General features: G+C 35.1%; 1 protein-coding gene across 1 annotated transcript in view; it reads left to right on the top strand.

The window, feature by feature from the left end:
* The first annotated feature begins 572 nt into the window (after positions 1-572).
* Positions 573-21731, top strand: part of tecta.1.S (tectorin alpha, gene 1 S homeolog) — a 61028-nt gene continuing 39869 nt past the window's right edge. Inside the window, exons 1-9 of the mRNA XM_018227796.2 lie at positions 573-624; positions 714-847; positions 3219-3506; positions 7215-7352; positions 9047-9212; positions 11796-12208; positions 13980-14550; positions 19495-20087; positions 20939-21512. Of these exons, the coding sequence (XP_018083285.1) occupies positions 573-624; positions 714-847; positions 3219-3506; positions 7215-7352; positions 9047-9212; positions 11796-12208; positions 13980-14550; positions 19495-20087; positions 20939-21512 (2929 nt within the window). The remainder of the gene's footprint in view (positions 625-713; positions 848-3218; positions 3507-7214; positions 7353-9046; positions 9213-11795; positions 12209-13979; positions 14551-19494; positions 20088-20938; positions 21513-21731) is intronic.

Consider the following 21731-nt stretch of genomic DNA (forward strand, 5'->3'; position numbering starts at 1 on the left):
AGTCCCATTTCTACATTAATTGCCCCCACAATAAACAGTTTAACTATTTCCTAGCCTGCTAAAAGACTAATCTCCATTCTAGGGCTTATCTTCTCTTCTGTTGACTTACTCCATTCCCAATCCCACAACTATGGTTTGTCATACTATTCACAGCTAGTTTGTGACATGCCTTAAATCATTTAAAAGCACAGTGTAAAATAAGGCCTCTTATATACAAGAACATAGTATGAGTTTTACAGATTTACATATACCATAGATATTCAAACTTAGTATATGTTGCTTTTTCAGGAAGCCTTTTTATGATACACCTCTGCCAGTATATTAAATTGAGGGAAAAGGCAACCAGACTGTATATATTAACATTAAATTGCTTCTAAAATCCATATGTTGGCGCTATATAAATACGTTAATAATAATAACATGTTGATAAAATCATTATCATCGTAGTTTACATACTATGATACTTTGTAATTCTACTAATTCTACTACTGTAATTCTAATTGCAGCCATATTATATCTTTAAGCAAGATTCATTTGGTATGTTGATAACTGTAACACTTGTTTGTTCCAGAATGTATTGTCCATTTCTACTGGGACTCTGGTCTGCATTCATTTTGCTACAAGGTTTGTATCTTAAGACAAAAAATAGTGTGTTACTGATGTTAGATATCGAATAGAGATAATTGATGATATTGTTCTGTTTATTCCTACAGCACAGTCAAAAGAAATATTATATCCCTTCTGGCAAAATGATACCAAAACTCCTAAGGTGGATGATGGGAGCTCAGCAGAAATTAAACTCTCCATACCTTTTATATTCTTTGGGGTTCCATACAGAGCACTTTATGTGAGTAACAAATATTATTTGTCAAGGCTGTCCAATTGATAGACTAAAACATGTATGAGGACTGCCTCAATTCTTTACATTCACATAATGATTACAGCAAATCATACTACATTTCCAACAATGAGAATACATATACTGTATATGTGCTAGAATTTGCTTACACAATTAGAAAGAGATCCCTATCCTAAAAAGAGCTTACAATCTTTGATGAATTCATGGTTCTCTTTATACATTAATCTACACAGTGGGTATGTTTGAAAAATGGCAGTTTTTGATGCCCTTGCCACTGGGCATTACCCAATGGAGATTGTACTATGAGTTCATATGTGGGATCATTGTTTTTCTGTATATAATTATTTCTGTTTTATTAAGATGAATCATACATTAAGGGGCATATTTATCAAGGGTCGGATTTCGAATTTGAATATCATAAAATGGAGGTTCAAGAGAAATGATGTAAAAGGGCAATATTTTCTATTTATTTTAATATATATTCCAGTTTGGTGAGGTTCTTTAATATTCCAATTAATATGATGTAAACTATCTGTTGCTTAAGTATTCATTTTGGGGTTATCATTTTCTTTTAAGATTCAGCAATATATTAGATATCAAGTAGTATAACTGTAGTCTGTAACATAATATCTAATATTTCAATGCACATTTATGATGCAATATTATATTAGATATTGAGTTACAGGTTATGGTCAGTCTACTTCAGCAATAAAATAGTGTGCAACTACTATACAATAAATGCAGTATTGTACATTCAGGTGATACTCTGATTCATGTACCAGAGTACGATATCTATGGGGGTTTTCATTGTTTCTAGAATGTGCAGAGTGGTTTAAATTCATCCATCAACATAATAGTGATGTTTGCTTTCATGACCCTGGAAACTATCTTTGATTTTACAGCACAAAATACAATATCAGGAATGCAGACTTTTCAAATCTCAGGGTAGCATTATCTGTTTTCACTGAAATTGTATGATATATGATGCTTGTCAATCTTTAGTATTATGGCAATAGAACAGCTATTCCAGCTACTTCTGTTTATAACCAGTCAATTATAATATAAGGCGAATTTGCTTGAAGCTTATGATAATATAAATATTGCTTTTCCATTTCCTCATTTACTGGAAAGCTAAAGAGAAATATTCTGTATCGCACTTACCAGCTTTTTAAGGAAGGTAAACAGAAAGGCAATGGGAAGTATCAACAGGAAGCCAGTTGTATTTGTAGACTTCACTTCCTGCTCTGTCCTAGGGATAGTCATCTTTTGCCACTCCAAAATTATTATTCCCAGCATGTCTACTCCATCACTTCCCACAAGTTTTGCAAGTTGTAGTTCTGGAGCAGTGAATGTGTAGCACATGTGCCTAAATCCATGCACTGGCATGAAAACTATTATTAAAATATGGTAAAATATATGACTTCACCTAGAAGTATTACAGAAGGCTGGAGTTTATAAGTATGACTATTTTATATAAAATACAGAAAAGTATTGCTTTTCTTCGGACTAGCTTTACATAGGCAGGTTTGAACTGTACATAATTTGTTGAAAAATAAGTTAATATAGCAATACATTAACTTTAAAAGTATAAATCTATAAAAATATTGATGTCCTTAAGACATGAAAAGACTACCACCTCAACTTTGTCTGTGCAATTTCAGCTTGCAGGTTGTCTGGCAGACCAACCAGTCGATACACTGTACCTCTTCTATGTAGAAGTCCCTTAAAGATTGTAAGCCCTTTGGGCCAGGGACCTCATTCCAACTGTGTGTTAGAACACGTGTATTTATTTTTTACTATTTCATACCTCACATTTGTGTATACACTTCAGAAAACACTATTTGCATTCGTGATGTGTGGGTAAAACTTAGTCCAATTATAAAATGTATAGAAGTTTTTTTTGAATTGTTAATGAATCAGATACAAGTTGAGTGTAGGAACTCGCCACACTGGTAATGACTTTGACATAGTTGGCCAGCTTTAATATATGGCAATATATGGACAAACAATCCCTTTTTTTAAAGGGTAAGGCATTTTTAGTAGCTTAAGGCACAAATGATAGTTTTTACAGCTACATGAGTATTAAAAAAACAAATCATTGTTGAAAAAGGCTGATAGCATCGTTTGCTCGTCCCAAAATCTTTTACCTAGCATCTGTTTATGATAGAGACAGAACAAGCATCAATAAAGACAGTAGCCCTTTATTAGTAGTAGGAACTTATGTCCTGTCTGAAATGTTTAGAAACATATGCAACATAGCAATCAATGACAGATTTTATATTAGTTAGTGTACTATGTACTACTCTCTGCACTCATCCAAAAAAGTAACGTGTTCTATCTTATTGCTTGCTATTTACAGGTTAACAACAATGGTGTGATTTCATTCAATGTTCTTCTTAGCCAGTTCACTCCAGAGGCATTTCCGTTAGCAGATGGAAGAGCCTTTATTGCACCTTTTTGGGCTGATGTCCACAATGGGATCCGTGGGGAGATCTACTACAAAGAAACTACAGACCCTGCAATGCTGAAGAAGGTATCCAAGGATATCAGGAGGCACTATAGGAACCTTCCATATTTCACAGCCACCTGGGTGTTTTCAGTCACTTGGGATGAGGTAACCTTTTATGGTGGAAGCAGCACAACGCCGGTAAATACATTTTTGTATGGTTTATTTTCTTAGTCTTATGTTTCCTATTTTATACTTAATATATATAACATATCAAAATTGTATGGGTTTACATTGTCACATTCATAAAAGAGAAACATGATAACAGCAGCAAAGTTTTCTCCAAATCAAGTAGTCTCTGGCATCTAATCAGCAGGTAGTCTTTATTGGTCTGCTATTAGATAGCAGGCATGTGATTGGATGCTGTGGGTTCCTAGACCTGGAACTAATTTTAGATTGCTTCAAAGAGAAGGTGTAAATTTCTAATGCACATTAACACATGAAAATTCATTAAATTGGTAGAATAGATGAGTCCTTGTGATACCATGAAAAAACTTTGCGATGCACATTGTGGATACAAACTAGAATGTAGGGAACAATTAATTATAATAAAGTTGAAGTGTCTCTGCGTCCAGTCCCTGTGTCTGTGGGATTGCGCTACTGCGCATGTGTGGGATGCAGATTAGACGTATCTTGATTGGCTGTGGCGCACAGTCATGCAGATGAGCCACATGTCTATTGGCCGCGAGGCAGACTCGTGCAGCTTCTGAAAAGCTTTCCGTTAGTTACAGGGCGGGGTTTCTAGGCTTCTTTTCTGCAAGGGGCGTGGTTTTCAGCATGTGATTGGTCGAGAGGCAGGCGCACGCGGCTTTCGAGAGCTGTGATTGGTGTTCAGGGGCGTAACTATAGAGGAAGCAGACCCTGCGCCTGCTGGGGGGCCCAGGAGGTATAGGGGCCCCACGAGGCCCTAATTCATATACAGTTTCAATAAATATTGGTAAAACAAGTCAACTGCTAAAAATTTTGGGGGCCTGAAAAATAATTTGCTGTGGGGCCCAGTAATATCTAGTTACGCCACTGTTGGTGTTCTTTTTGCTCCGGGCCCTGTGCTCAGATTGCGGGTTTTCAATCAGCGCTTAGCCGGCCGATTAGTGACATGCTAAGCTCCGGAGGCGCTGGTGACCGATGGCGATTCTGACATTTACTGCGGTCAAGTGTGGCTGGGCTTTGTGAACTGAAGCTACTGAGAGATAGACAGGAGGTCCGTGTCCGGAGAGCGCTACAAGGTGGAGCGATAAATGCTATATAGAGACGTACTCTATCAGTCCGAATCACTTTCATTGTTCAGTGCCAGTAAATGAAGCGAATGTGGTCAATCCGAAATGCAGCTTTGCATAGTAACATCCCATGTGAGACATACACTGGCAGTCATGCACAATGTGCAGAATGGATAATAACTAGACTGTGCTACTGGGGCCTGCCTCATACACTATGGAATGTTTGACAAACCTCTCATACCCGTGCTGTGTACTACCTTAACATCCCCATGTTATCCTATATAATAAAGTTGAAGTGTCTCTGCGTCCAGTCGCTGTGTCCGTGGGATTGCGCTACTGCGGATGTGCCCCACGGACCGTCTAGGCGGCCTATATTATAAAGTTGAAGTGTCTCTGCGTCCAGTCCCTGTGTCCGTGGGATTGCGCTACTGCGCATGTGCCCCACGGACCGTCTCTGGTGAATTTTTTTTAGACTAGAACAATTCTGTTTTTATAAATGTTTGACTACATATGTTCTAGCGCCCGTTAATTTAACGGGCTTAATGTCTAGTTAATTATATATTATCATATATTTATTTAAGAATTAATACCTCTAAAAATACAGAGAATAATCTATGGATTAATCAATTTGTGTGATAAACTGGAGGAGAACTATTTAATGCATAAACTGTGGTTGATTTTGTTGACAATTTCCTAAATCATGTTGGAATTACATTGCTTTCTTTAGGTAACATTATTGATTCCAAAAATAAATCATTGATGGTGGGATGACATAAGGAACCATCCCCTCCTCTGAGTAGTAAATCAGTATTTGTGTTGGGGTTTTTGCAGGCAGAGGAATAATCTTAAGACTGATTTATAAATGTGTTTTGCAATGTTGTATTTGCCTAATGATTGCTGAATAATCCTTTTGTGAGCAGGAGTAAAAATCTAATTAAGATAAAGCATAATTTCTGCTCCCAGTACACTTACATTGCTTTTGGTTATTGACTTTGCTTATTGCATCAAAATACTGCAACAGCTGCACACATAAAAGTATAGTTATGGCTTTGTATAAGTGCATTAAAGGAAAACTATACCCCCAAACAATGTAGGTCTCTATTAAAAGATACTGAGTAAATCAGCTCATGTGTAAAACCCTGCTTCATGTAAATGAACCATTATGATAATAATATACTTTTTTAGTAGTATGTGCCATTAGGTAATCATAAATAGAAAATTGCCATTTTAAAAAATAAGGGCCGCCCCCTGAGATCGTAAGATTCACTGTGCACACATACAAACCACATGTAAGGTCACATGAGCCAATTAACAGACAGAGTTCTGCCTTTTGCTTCCTCACTTCTTCCTGTTACAGTTAGTGTTGTAGTATTTCTGGTCAGGTGATCTCTGAGGCAGCACAGATAGAGTCACGAAATGGTGGTTCAAGGCAAGAGATGTAAAAGGGCAATAGTTATGTAAATATATATTCCAGTTTGGTAAGATTCTTTAATATGTCATTCAATTTGATATAAACTATCTGTTGCTTAAGTGTTCATTTTGGGGGTTTAGTTTTCCTTTAAGTTTATGCTATTCTTGAGTATATTCAGCTTCAAAATATGTCACTCACTGTGGCACTTGAGAGCTGGAGTTGCCAAGATTTCCAACATCTTATTATGCTAATGTTTTTTCTTTGGTTGGGCTTCTAATATTAAGAATTTAAATTAAATGAGGATCTTTATTGGCTGATTGAACAGAATTTTAAATGCAAGGTATGATCATGTCTTCCTCAAGCAATGGCCAACATGTTGGAAAACCTAAAATCTGCTGGGACATGAATAACCTAGCATTCCCTATATTTAATTAAATTGATGTGAAATGGTTTTATTTCCTTATGAATGTAAGGAACTGCCATACCATTCAAATATGCATTATAGTATTGTACTGTGTAAGCATAATATTCATCTTATCCACACTAATTTACTACCTGCACCGCAGCACATTTTGGAGGAGTGGATAGATTCATGCACATATACAGTGTGCAAGGGATTTTACTTTACAAGGGGAATCTGCTGGAATATTTACCACTTATTACAGAGATGCCTGAGGTTTGGCAAACAAATTATGGGGCATATTTATAAAATGGTCAACACAAATTTGACCTTTTTCATTTTATAAAATGGCAAAGAATAAATGATCAAAAAAAATACATTTTAAAACAATTTGGAGAATTTCTGAAAAATGTTTACTCTACATTCTAATAAATGTGACCTTAAGTACCTGTAAATACAAATTTGAATAGAGGAGAAATTAGTTTAAGGAGGTAAATCATCAGAATCACTGAGATTTGTCTGTGTAATAACACGAAGTTCATGAATAACTTAGCTTAATCATTTTTCATTGAAAAAATAAGAGCAATTAGGAAAGGCCTCTTAATATGTCACCATGACACTTATTGTTAAATGAAACAAATTACTATAGCATTCTTTGTGTGACTTTTGTCCCTATCTCTGTTGGTTTCTATATCACAGATTTTGTTAATGTGAATCCTATCGTATCATCTTGCCAAGTCCTAATAAACCTGTCAGTCTTCCAGAGATGATAAGGAAGAGGCAGATATGGTGCTTTCAAACTACTCTGATTACTTTTTCAGGTGAATACATTTCAAACTCTGCTGATTTCAGACGGGGCATCCAGCTTTGCCATGTTTAACTATGCAGAAATCACTTGGACCACAGGGACAGCAAGTGGAGGGGATCCTCTCACTGGTCTTGGTGGCGTGATGGCTCAGGTTAGACATTACATTTGCAATAGTGGAAAACTCAAAATCCAATTGTCATATGGACTGTTTTTTTTCCCAATTTTCATATGAATTGGTGTTACAATACCTCAGAGATGGTGTTGAAATATTTTTTCATATTTAATGATAACAATTATTTTATTTATATATTCTTCTACAGACAAATTCTGTTTACAGCTTCATAGAACATTCATTTTTACATTGCTTGAGACTAAATGATCTGAGTTCCTAATAAATATGCCTGTGATAAAGGCCATAATTACTATAGTATAGATATTTAATGGGGAATACTTTACAGACTATTACAAAAAAAATAAAATAAACAATATTCTTTTCATAAGGGTTTTAAAATAATTGTTTTTATGTATTTTATTCCTAATGGTATTTTTTTAACATAACCAGTACCATTTACCTGTAATAAATCATTACTTAATGGAAAATAAAGCAAAAAGCATAAAAAGAGCTTTTCTGGATGATTAAGCTCCAGTTTGACTTGTACAGGTATGGGACCTTTTATCCAGAATGCTCAGGACCTGGGGTTTTCATTATACCAGATCTTTCCGTAATTTGGATCTGCATACCTTACGTCTTCTATAAAACCATGTCCTTCCAGTAAGGATTAATTATATCTTAGTTGGGATCAAGTGCAAGGCACTGTTTTATTATATGGAGAAAAAATTTGGATAGTTTGAGTCCATGGGAGACATTCCGTACTTTGGGCATTCTGGATAACTGGTTTCCAGATAACAGGTCCCATACCTATATTGCATTTGTTTTAATGCAAAATTCATCTATTTTGGATACTTTGACCTTCCTGGCAAAAGATGCTTTGTACGCTATGCTGTAATAATAACTCATAGATTCTGCCTTGACCATGGAAGCCAACAATGTAATATATTCCAAAATACATAAGTCCCAATTTTCCCTTCAAATTCTCCTCCCAAATTCCATTGGTCAATTAAGTCTGATCTCTTTGACAAAGGTTTACAAAAAAATGACTTAGGGGTCGATTTGCTAATATTCTGATTTTTCACAAATTAGTGTTTTTTCTGTAAAATTTCTTTAAAATGTGAGAATTATTAAGTGTAAAAAACTTGAAAAACTGTAATAAAAAAATGCACTTGGTAAAAGTTCTTGAGGTCCTATAGAAGTCAGTGGGAGCTGCCCTGATCTTACTGGACCATTTTAAATCAGTTTTGGACTTTTAGAGGTTTTTTTTTCTCTTGTAATTGCTGAAAAACAAATATTTTTAGAGGTTTTCATACGGTTAGCACATTATCCATCGTTTTTGTTTCTTTATTTGTACTTTGTATTTTCAGATCTTTTAATAACTTTCATGGCATTTGTAATTTTAGTTTAATCTTGGTTTCAAAAACTTCTAAAACCAATAAAATTCAACTTTGAAAAATGAACCTCAACGCAATTAGGTAGGTTATTTGAGTCACAATAATGAATCAGCTAGCAGTTAGGCAGGTTATATATACAGTATATAGACTTAAAAGGCTGAACTTGCTGGACGTGTCTCTTTTCAACCTAACTTATTATGTTACTATGAATAGAGTATTAGTACTATGGATTCAACGATGATTTCTAAGGGCCAGTGTTCAAAGTTAAAGTTATCTTGATATCCATATGTAAAATATTAATGAAATTAGCAAGGATTTTTTAAAATTTCCCTTTTGTAGGCTGGATTTAATGGTGGAAATGGAACAAATTTCTTCAGTCTCCCTGGCTCCCGTTCTCCTGAAATTGTGAACATTGAAGACACTACAAATGTGAACCTCCCTGGGCGATGGCTTTATAGGATAGATGGAAAAGAGATTGACCCAGCTAATGGCTGCAGCTTTAAAGGTATTGAAAACTTTCTACGTAGACAAGGCAGTGTCAGCTCAATGTAAATGCAGCAAGGAACATATTTACACCATGGGATTGAGTCCTTTATAGTAAAGCATTGAAATTTCCTGAAAGTGAAGTTCAGTGTCAAAAATATAATGAAATAATTATTGGAACAGACATCCTATATTTAACGTTTTTATCTTACACACTTATAGGGGCAAATTTACTTAAGGTCAAATATCGAGGGTTAATTAACCCTCGATATTCGACTGTTGAAGTTAAACGATATTCGTTCGATCGAACAATCGAAAGAAAAATCGTTTTAATCCATCGATCGAACGATTTTTGTTTGACCAAAAAATGCTTAGGAAGCCTATGGGGATCTTCCCCATAGGCTACCATTGACTTTGGTAGCTTTTAGGTGGCGAACTAGGGGGTCGAAGTTTTTTCTTAAAGAGACAGTACTTAGACTATTGAATGGTCGAATAGTCGAACGATTTTTAGTTCGAATCGTTCGATTCGAAGTCGAAGGTCGAAGTAGCCCCTTCGATGGTCGAAGTAGCCAAAAAAAACATTCAAAATTCGAAGTTTTTTTCCTCTATTCCTTCACTTGAGCTAAATTTTTATCATTATCAAGGCCCCTCTTTGTTTCTTGCTAATCATAGTTAATAAAAAATTTCCTAAAAACCTTGTTCATTTGTAAAGAGCATCCCAATTTTGCTATACTTTGTTATTTATATACAGGCACTTATTGCTATCTCTGTCCTTATGTTTTGGTATTTTAAAATATTTAACTTTTTATATTTCACTTAAAATTATAGTGACTTTTTTTCAATGATAGAGCAGATCAGCATCTCTAATTACCCACAACTTAACATCTAAGATGAATTTTTATACTCCTTACACATTGAACTGTGAAGCTCACAGGAAAGTTAGAACTGTCACTCACGATGGGCTGATGTGGATTCTTATTATTGACAGGAAAGTGTCAGTATCATCACATATCACATATTCCATTCGTGCTTGCTACTGCTGCACAATGAATGATGAGTGCTTCATCAAAAGTAAGCCCTTCCATTGCTATTTTCAATCAATTTAAAGTATTTTATATGCTTTCATGCTATGATCATTTTATATACAGTAGCAATTGCATTTTTTTAAAAAAATTAACTCTTTGGGAGATAGGGGTTGTAGTTAATACATTGGGTAAGAAGGAGTACTGCACACAAAATCTCAGTCATGCAACATATATGATATATAAAGGAGCAGTAGTATGTTTTAAATAGAAGTTGAAATAATTAGTATTGTGCCAAAAATGATGCTTGGATACTAGAATGTATTTAGTATGATTCTGGGAATAATAAAACTAACAGTTCAGTGATCAGAAACCACCAGGGTGCTTAATTGTGATTTTCTGCATATACAAATGCCACAATGCAGCCCTGAAATAATCTCATATCCTGGTTCTGTTTTAAAATATTCCTGTTTAAAACAAACAATGTGTATGGGCAATAAACATGATTTAGAATACAAACAATTTGACATCTGTTTTCCATATATCATGGTGATATGATGAGGTGTCTTAGCCTCTATTGGGTAAGCCACAAGGAAAAATTAAGATGTGCTGACACTACGAAGTTACTACAGAGTCAATTGGATATGCACTGTAGGTCTATTGTTACTAGAGTGATTAACTGTTCCCAGCAAGAAGGCATAGAACGCTAGATGCCTATAGGACTTTTAAGTAATTATAATTGGCTAAGGATATTTTCTACAGGTCCACACACGTACAGTGTACCATTTATATTCAGGGAATAAAGAAATAATGACTAAGTCTAAGCTTTCTGGCATTAGGACCATGTCCCCAATGAAAGAAAATGGAACTCTAAGAAATTTTCCAATATATTTATTAAAAATGTCAACAATAATTTTAGATGTGATTGTAAATTAAAACTGCATTTAAAAGCAGTTTCTGTTTGTCATTTGCCATTTCAGTTTGCCTGAATACAGAAACAGCATTTTTTTTAGAAATCAGCTGTCTTCTTGAAAATCCCACTATTAGTGATGGGCGAATTTGCGCCGTTTCGCTTCGCCGAAAAATTCGCGAATTTCGAGCGGAATTCGCGAAACGGCGAAAAATTCGCAAACGGCGACGGCGTCTCGTTTTTGATGCCGGCGCCCGTTTTTGGCAAATTTTTGCCGCGAATATTCGCGGGCGTTTCGCGAATTTATTCGCTGGCAGCGAAACGCGCAAATTCGCCGCAAATTCGCCGCAAATTCGCGCCTGGCGAATAAATTCGCCCATCACTACCCACTATGCCTTACACAATTCTTCTAGTCTTCTCCTTTTTAGGTCTGTTAATCACAGAACATACAAAGCATTGTGGGTATTGAAGGCAATGCCGACTACCAGTGTTTTAATGTCACAAATAGGAATAGTGAGTAGTGAATAGTGAGACACAGAAAGTAGCATTTGCAAATCAATTTATCATTAAACTTTTTTTCCTTTAGGTAGACATACTCTAGCACTTTTGCCTTTTTCATATAAAGATTACAGCTTTAGTATTGATAAAACAAATTGTCTTATTTTGTGATCAGGGAACTTCCTGCGTCAAGGAGAACTGTTCTGGGAAAGTGCAAACTGCTCCGTACGATGCCGATGTTTGGATATTAATAATGAGATTACCTGTCAAGAGTCAGTCTGTGGCCCATATGAAGTCTGTGAACCCAAGGATAAATTCTTCCAGTGTCTCCCTGTAGAGAGCAGTACTTGTGTGGTCTTTGGAGATCCTCACTACCACACATTTGATGGACTCTTGTTCCATTTTCAGGGCTCATGTTCTTACCTCCTAGCTAGGCACTGCTGGCCTGGCAATCGCCTCCCATTCTTTAGTGTGGAAGCCAAAAATGAGAACCGTGGAGGCTCGTCAGTTTCATGGCTGAAAGACATTTCTCTGGAGGTCTATTCATACAATATTGTAATTCCAAAGAACAGTTTTGGGAAAGTAAAGGTAAGCATCAACAGATGATGACTGGACATTAAAGAAGGCATACAGGAGTAGCTGCTGTGATGCTAGGCAACTTATATAATGTATGGTATATCATTTATGTTGGCAAAATAACCATTAATCAGTGGTTCCTAGCTATAATATAGCAAAATCTGGGATAGAAAGACAGAGAAACTTTCCAGAACTACATGGTGCTGGAAGCAATGCCCATGCAATATTAACATTTTGGTATTATTTTACTTAGGGATCATTTGACTACTCTATTATCTACAGAAAATAATTATTTAAAACTATACTTATCTTGGGCATACAATGCATTGCTTTTTGCTTCTGGTCATGGGAACATATTTTATATCATGATATTATAGACTATGCTCTTAAATCAGATAAATGATTCACATACTGAACTTGTCAGTTAAAAGCCTATCTGTACAATCGCAAAACTCCATTTAGTATCTATTAGCATGTTTGGCAGAGGTCCAGTAATTATCTCTTCCAAGAGGGATTTGGTTACACCCTGAAACTTAAGGGTTCATTTGGGGAGGAGAAATATAAGAGAAGCAGAAAAAGTAGGTTAAATTCTAACAAAACCTTTAGTTGAGGTTTAGCAGAAACAGACAAAGAACTCTTCTTAAAAAATCATATTGTTTATTCACCAAATGCTCTTAGAAACATAACACTCTCGACCAATTATCCCAAAGACACAATGCAGGGCATGAATCTTAAGTGATTCTCTAAGTTAGTCTACAGATATAACCACTGGTGTTTGAGAAATAAGACTGTTTCTGAATCCAAAGAACGGATTAGCGATTTAACATATGAATTGCAATAATTACTTTAACTCAGAAGGAGAAAGTATAGCATCAGTATACCTTTTTTACAGTACTAAACCCAATCCTAATAATTTATTTATCTTGCTATACAATTTCTCCCTGAAGGTATTATTCCAAATCTTTTTCATTCTATCACTTTATAGCTATGAGCTGTTCTAAAGCAATTTGCAATTCCATGATTTACTTTTCATTTGTCTGCCCAATATACACGACTCAAAGGGACTGTATACTTTTCACATAAAAATAACCCACTATGGATATTACAGAACTCTTGGGGATTTACCAACTGTTTTAAAGGAATAGTTCAGTGTGAAAATAAAAACTGGGTAAATAGATAGGCTGGGCAAAATAAAAAATGTTTCTAATATAGTTAGTTAAGCCAAAAATGTAATATATAAAGGCTGGAGTGAACAGATGTCTAATAAAAAAGCCAGAATTCAACTTCCTGCTTTTCAGCTCTATAACTCTGAGTTAGTCAGCGACTTGAAGGGGGGCCACATGGTACATTTCTGTTCAGTGAGTTTGTAATTGACCCTCAGCATTCAGCTCAGATTCAAAAGCAACAGATATGACCCATGTGGCCCCCCCTCAAGTCTCTGATTGGATACTGCCTGGTAACCAGGGCAACCAGTCAGTGTAAACCAAGAGAGCTGAAAAGTAGTGTTCAGACTGATATGTTATACATCAAATCACTCCAGCCTTTATACATTTAATTTTTGGCTAACTAACTATATTAGAAACATTTTTTATTTTGCCCAGCCTATCTATTTACCCAGTTTTTATTTTTACACTGAACAATTCCTTTAACAGTGTTTGATTTCTGCTGCAAATTGTAACAACTCCCAACCCGCATATATACCTAAATATTGCATTTGCAAAATAATCTGTTGTTGAATTGAATGTATATATTCAGAGTTTAAACTTTTCTATTAATATTACAGGTAAACAACTTGATATTTTCCCTCCCGGTCAGTCTAGAATATGGTGCTATCAAAATTTATCAAAGTGGCTTATCAACTGCAGTAGAAACAGACTTTGGCCTTCTGGTGATGTACGATGGACAACATTATGCTTCTATATCAGTACCAGGAACCTACATTAACTCTACTTGTGGAATGTGTGGGAACTATAACAAAAATCCGACAGATGACACCCTTCGATCTGATGGGAGACCGGCTGTGTCAGTAGTAGATTTAGGGGAGAGTTGGAGAGTTTACCACCCAGACTGGAGATGCTCTCCAGGGTGTTTAGATAACTGCAGTTCATGTGATGCAACGACAGAATCACTTTTCTTTTCCTCGGAATACTGTGGGTTTATAAATATGACAGGAAGTCCTCTCTGGGAATGTGGCTCAGTGGTGGATCCTACGGCATTTGTTCATAGTTGTGTTTATGATCTTTGTGGCTCTGGTGACAATGGCACCAGTCTTTGTCAATCAATCCAAGCTTATGCCCTTGTGTGCCAAGCTTTAGGAATTCCTGTGAATGACTGGAGGACTCAGACTAGCTGTGGTAAGTCACGTCATCTGCAATTTCTAATCTGAATATCTGAACTGTTTTACAGATTTTTGATCAGTTCCTTCTAAAACAACCCCACGATCCATGTAAAATTTCCAACTCAATGAAATCTCAGAAAAATAAACTATACTTATAAAACCCTTGTAATCCATACATGAACTGATAGGGGGGGAGTATTATAAATAAATACTGAAGTTCTCTTGCAGTAAATCCATGTTCTCCTGTATGATTCATTTTAGTGTATAGTTGTGAAATTCCCCTCTCTGCATATTCTGTAAAATTTCTTCCTAGGGCCCTCTGAGGGTTTTTTTGTTTTTTTTAAATTGTCTGTTTGTACATTTATCCTAAACATCTACTATAACAGCTAATAATAATCATTAATAACAGAAATTGCTGTTAAGGTCTAATAATAATATAGTATTATGGATAATATAGCGCAAAGTGCCAGTTAATTAAGTACTTTATTAGAATTTTCTTATTGGAATAACTGATCATCATTTAAGTGCTCAGTATTTGATCCAACTTAAATGGGTTACTCAGAATTCAAAATCCTATTTGGGGTTCCCCCTTCTGCTTATCAAAGATCCATGACTAAATATGCAGTGAGATGGGCTTCAGTCTTTCCTCTTGTCTAATAATGCATTACTGGCAAATGAATAATATGGTTGTGAAGTACATCAGAACAAACAATAATTTGCTGCTATGAGATATTTATTTATAATTTATATGTTGATTGTTAACCTAACCTTTTGTAAGGCCATATTGTTGCTTATCATGGGGCAAGCAGCAAACCAAAGAGAAATGTGCGTAAAGCTTCTGTTTAAATATCCATCAGTGATGCACTAGTTTAAGCAAAAGGGAATTCCACCCCATTTAAGTGGTGGGGAACTTTAAAATAACACACACACTTCTGCAGGACAAACAGTAAATAAACACTTTTCATTATTTAAGTTAATCAAGAGTACCTTATTTTTAATGTTACGTTGCCCTTGACAGCAGATTAAGATAACAAAATGTATGTTGATTAAAATCAACCACTGCTAAATTCTAATTGTGTTTCTCGTCCTTTGTTTATAGCTTTATTGAACCCTAGGAAGTAAACCTTTAAACAGAGATGTTTATTTCCCTGCACCACTAAAAGCAAACACTTTTCTTCTTAGACCAGTCATTTTATCAATGTGTTTTGGGGGAGCATATCCCTGAATATTAATTATTCTTTTCTTTAAGTCCTCTGTATGGTTAACAGATGTACTATTAGCGTTAATGGTTTTATAAACAGAAACTAATTATAATATATAATTAGTGCTTGCCTTACATGTTGACCTTTTTGTATAACTACTAACTTCACAATTGTATATAAAGACATTTGGTATTTGCCATCTTGTCAAATATAACATTTGGGTTGTAAATGTATTACGGTTTATAGGTTATTTCTTTGAAAACTAAACACATTTTTGTGTATATTGATCTGCAAATATTTTTACAATATAGAAATTCATTTACAGACATGTCTATGAAATCTTCAAAGAATTATATAATGTGAAACAGGTACAAGTAAAATTAAACCTCTGTTTGTTTCTTTCTTGCTCTACTGTCAATGGCAAATGAAATAAAATAAATATTCTTAATATATATATATATGTATATATATATACTGTATATATTTATATATATATATATATATATATATATATATATATATATATATATATATATATATATATATATATATATATATCAAAAAGTGATATGATCATTTACATGTTTAAATCACCTGCCTGTGATCATCACAGCTACACATTTATCTATTTGACTTTACAACTTGGTCACCAAATTTTTGGGTCTGAATTATCCTTTAAATGTACCAATCCAGTGGTGGCTGAACCACTTTCCTTGGGTATGGTGGCTTATCAATTTTATGATCATAACTTTGTAACAAAATAACCCTTGTTTTGGGTACATATGCAATAGAATTTATTATACTTATATATATATACTTTAAAGCCTTTAGAGTGCTCCCACAACCCCCCTGTTTTGATATTGTATATATATATATATATATATATATATATATATATATATATATATATATATATATATATATATATATATATCAAAAAGTGATATGATCATTTACATGTTTAAATCACCTGCCTGTGATCATCACAGCTACACATTTATCTATTTGACTTTACAACTTGGTCACCAAATTTTTGGGTCTGAATTATCCTTTAAATGTACCAATCCAGTGGTGGCTGAACCACTTTCCTTGGGTATGGTGGCTTATCAATTTTATGATCATAACTTTGTAACAAAATAACCCTTGTTTTGGGTACATATGCAATAGAATTTATTATACTTATATATATATACTTTAAAGCCTTTAGAGTGCTCCCACAACCCCCCTGTTTTGATATTGTATATATATATATATATATATATATATATATATATATATATATATATATATATATATATATATATATATATATATATATATATATATATATATCAAAAAGTGATATGATCATTTACATGTTTAAATCACCTGCCTGTGATCATCACAGCTACACATTTATCTATTTGACTTTACAACTTGGTCACCAAATTTTTGGGTCTGAATTATCCTTTAAATGTACCAATCCAGTGGTGGCTGAACCACTTTCCTTCAGGGATGTGGAGAACCTGCTTTGGCCAGTCACTGTATTAACTGGTTACTGTATTCAGCTAGCCAGGTTTTCTGAATATTTACTTGTAATCAGGAAACTGGCCACCTCACTAATGTAAATTTTGTTAAAAATGCTTTTTTTTTGGGTGTGGCCTGGCCCTCTTCGGTCATGATGGCAATTTATTCCCAGTAAATTAGATTAGTGGCATGGTTATGTAAATGGAGAATTGCAACAGAAACAGGAATGGAAATCTTTAGGTCCCTGCCACTTTGCCCCATATTTCAAGGTGGAAAAAGAGTGAAAGCTTGGGAGGACACCTTCTCTATCAGAAGGGTTTCCTCCCCCAACAGGGAACATTAGGGAAATTGAACTATATTAAAAAATTTTGTTGCTGCCCAATAAACACCCTAGTAGTAGCAGCTATATTTTGCAATATAGATAGACAAAGTTAATCAGCATTATATGGCTACTCAAGATTAAGATCTGCTACTTTGATAAACTTGAGAAATCTATGTTTACACCAACTTTATAGGTCTGCATTTTCTAGGTTGGAATTCTGTTTTCTTTTCAATAAGGGCAAATTACTTTTTACCTCCTTGATCCCACAGAAAAGTAATTTCCAAACTGTATAAATGAAGTAGTTTAACAACAATATATAAAATATCTCCTCTTTATTTCTGTGCATTAGTTTGCATTTTTCAATTATAAATGGTATAACCATTTTTGTCGCATTTCTTTGTTTCAAACTGCTGCTGAAATGTTTCCTTTGCCTTGCTAGGATTTTGTTAAGTGGTGTTTGAAGTTTCTGACTTGATTTGTGGAAAGCCTAGAGTGGTGTATAAAAATAAGTACACCCCATTGCATTTTTTTACTCTTTTAAGATCCAGATATTGGATGGCCATTTTAACAATATTGATAGATAAATGTGACCCACGTGTGAATTTTGCATATGGGAAAAGTAAACACACACCTACATTTAGTACTATCTTAAATATCTAACATATCTAACTAAGCTCTAGGTCAGGTCCAAATGATTAGAACATCTTTAGAATCTTGAAGAAACCTGTCTTATTTAATCATTAGGCATTTAGTTTAGCTGCTCTTTGATAGTAAAGTGTGTGGTATCACCATGCTTAGTTTGATAAAGCTCTCTGAGGCCTTTAAATCAAAACTCATTAATGCCTGGGAAGGATTTAAAAAGATCACCAAACAATCACACATCAATCATTCCACTGTCCAATCATCTAAAAGTGGAGCTAGGCTGTCTCTTAAATTTCGCCCAAGAGTAGAATACTAAATTCTTAAATAAATCTCTAATAACTCCACAATTTCATCACTGGACCTACAGGTAGATCTCACTACCACTGATGTAAAAGTGCATCCTTTAGAAATAGGCTGCACAAATTAGATCTACATGAGAGGTGTTGGATCATGAACAATTAGGCAAAGAGCAGGACATGATTGTTGAAAATGAAAGACAGCATTTTGCCAGAAGAACCTGATAACAACTGTAAAGCATGATAGTGGAAGTTTTACATTTCAGGGCTGCTTTCCTACATCAGGGTCTGGACAGAGCACCATTATTGAATTCATTTATGAATTCTTCATTGTGCCAGAGGGTGTTTAAGACACAAAAGGGGGAATGTAATATGTTTCACTAGTGCAAAAAACATTCATAAAGATGCTTGAGAACATTAGAGCAATTGAGACCATGTTTGAGCAATTTTTGACTGATTAAAGACCTCAACAACTTCCTTGCAAAGTTTGCAACCAAATTGCTTTTGCGAACGTTCTCAGTGTATGTAAGTAAATTTCGCAATCGCAAACCATTTTTTCTACAAAATATTTAACTAAACCGTTGAATAAATTATTGCAAAGTCAAATTGTTAATACTGTTTAAATGAAAAGATTTGTTAAAAAAGAAAAGAACTTTGTATGGAGTGCACTCACATGACTATATAGACTTCCATCAGAGGTTGCAGAACAAGATAATATCTAATAAAAGGAACTCATTTTATTCAAGAGCAAGATGTTTGCTTTTAGGTGACCAGTAAATGCTACCCGATGATTAGTTGCTATGGGCAAACTTAGTGCCTTTTATTATATAACTCCATAAATGTTTTCAGTATTATACTGCATATTAATATATACAGCATATTAGAAAAATGTATATTAGCTCTTAAATCACTTTAATGACATGTTACTTATTTATTACTCAAAATATGTAATATTTGTATTTACATTTTTTAAATATTCTTTCTTTTACCAGCCTCAGCAGTGCAGTGCCCTGAATTCAGCCATTATTCTGTTTGTACCAGCAGTTGTCCTGCTACTTGTGCTGATATCATAGCACCCTTATACTGCAGCAGCCCCTGCACCGAGGGTTGTGAGTGTGATGAAGGTTATGTACTCAGTGCTGATGCCTGTGTCCCAGTAAGCAAGTGTGGCTGTGAAATGGATGGAAAATACTACATTGTTGGAGATTCCTTCTGGACCAGTGCAGATTGCACTGTTCAGTGTTGGTGTGAAGATGGTGGGGATGTGTCTTGCTTCAATAACACTTGCCGTGACGGGGAGATATGCTCAATAGAGAATGGATACCAAGGCTGCTACCCTAGAAGAGAGAGTGTGTGCCTAGTCAGTCAGAACCAAGTGATACATACTTTTGACTCAGTAACTTTTCCTTTCCCTATGGATTATTCCTACACATTGTTGAAGACATGCCCAGAAAAATCTGAGTTTATAGAGATTGACATCAGCAAAAAGAAACCAGATTCCAGTCCCAACTGGCTGAGGCCTCTCAGGATACAGGTTGCCAAGCAAGACATTAGGATTGGGGGTGGCAGTAATTCTGAAATTAAGGTAAGTCTCTTTACCCTTCAACAATGTGCCTGCAATTGTTCTCCTTTAGTGGTAAGAAAGAAGCAAATTCTGTCTAAAATTCTGTTTAAAAATAAACAAAAACCAGGAAGACTATTTTCTAATTCTTCTGTGTAGTAGGGCAAGTAATTTTACTAATTGATCCATAAATACTGTTATAAAGCTAATGCCATAAAACTAGAATTGGGGACTTTTGGGCAGGTTTTCTACCATAAAATCTTCTGGAGTTTCTGCTTCACAAACTAAACATTCTTGTTAAACATTGTGGTGTAACTAAAAGTATTGCAATGGTGGCTCTTATAACTTTAAATATAAAATATGGTATTTGATATACCCTACTTCACCAGAAGGCTATGGTCTGATATCACAAAGGGTGGACCAAACTAACCAGTAAAAGTGGAGGACATCCATCAAGATGCAGGCCCAAAAGTTTATTCACAACCCCTATAGCCATAGAGGATAAAACCTTATATAGCAAATGCATTCCTCTATGTTTGGTGCAAATTAGCAAACAAAATTTATGAATTGAATGTAGCCTTAATGGTGTAGAGTTAAAATGCTTCCATTCTGTTGGTTAAATGCAAAATTATAATGTATTATTTACATGGGCTACATACAAATTTCTATTTGTACACATTTTGAGGTGTTTTGTAGATTGTCAAGAGCTGCAGTGCACAACAAGGAGGTGCACAAGAGTAGACTTAACAGCTAGTGAAATTTAAAATCTGCCAAGAATAGATGTAGCTTTGGCCTACAGTATCTTAAATGTTTGCAACTATGAAACATGTGTGCTCAAACTAAATATTATACCCTATTTCCTGTACTTTTTCCAGATCAATGGATTTGAAGTTGAGCTCCCATATTACCTGCCATCAGGGGAACTTGAAATCTACCGCAACAGAAATGGGACTGTAATTGAGTCTGAGAGCTATGTTAAAATCCAGTATTCAGACCAAGGTCTAATCCATGTAACTCTTTCAACTTTTTATCATAACTGCACTGGAGGACTCTGTGGCTATTTTAATGGGAATCCAGATGATGAATTTTGTTTCCCTAATGGGAAATGCACAGACAGTGTGGCCATTTTCCTAGAGAGCTGGACAACTTTTGATGAGATTTGCAATGGAGAATGTGGGGATTTACTGAAAGCTTGTAATAATGACTCTGAACTACTAAAGTATTATAAGACCAGGTCCAAATGTGGAATTATTAATGACCCAACTAATAGTTCCTTTCTGGACTGCCACGCTGTAGTTAATGTGTCTGCTTACTACAGGACATGCCTCTTCCGCTTGTGCCAAAGTGGTGGAAACCAGACTGAGCTATGTGACTCAGTCAGCCGTTATGCCATGGCTTGCCAAAATGCTGCAGTCGATGTTGGTCAATGGAGGAGCAAGAACTTCTGCCGTAAGTTAACTTTTGCCTATTTCCATACAACTCAAGAACGTTAATGCAGGGAAGTGTCAATCACGTTGTAGAGACACTTGTATTACGGTCTATCTACAATCTAAGGAGATTCACAATTTTTTTTACATTTTCACTTTGACTTCTCCAGAGAAGATTGCATTTACAAAATGCCACATCTGACAACAACCAAGTGGTTTTGTGAGAGGTTCAAATGTTCAA

The sequence above is a fragment of the Xenopus laevis genome, chromosome 7S, assembly GCF_017654675.1.
Source record: "Xenopus laevis strain J_2021 chromosome 7S, Xenopus_laevis_v10.1, whole genome shotgun sequence".
Taxonomy (NCBI): Eukaryota; Metazoa; Chordata; class Amphibia; order Anura; family Pipidae; genus Xenopus; species Xenopus laevis.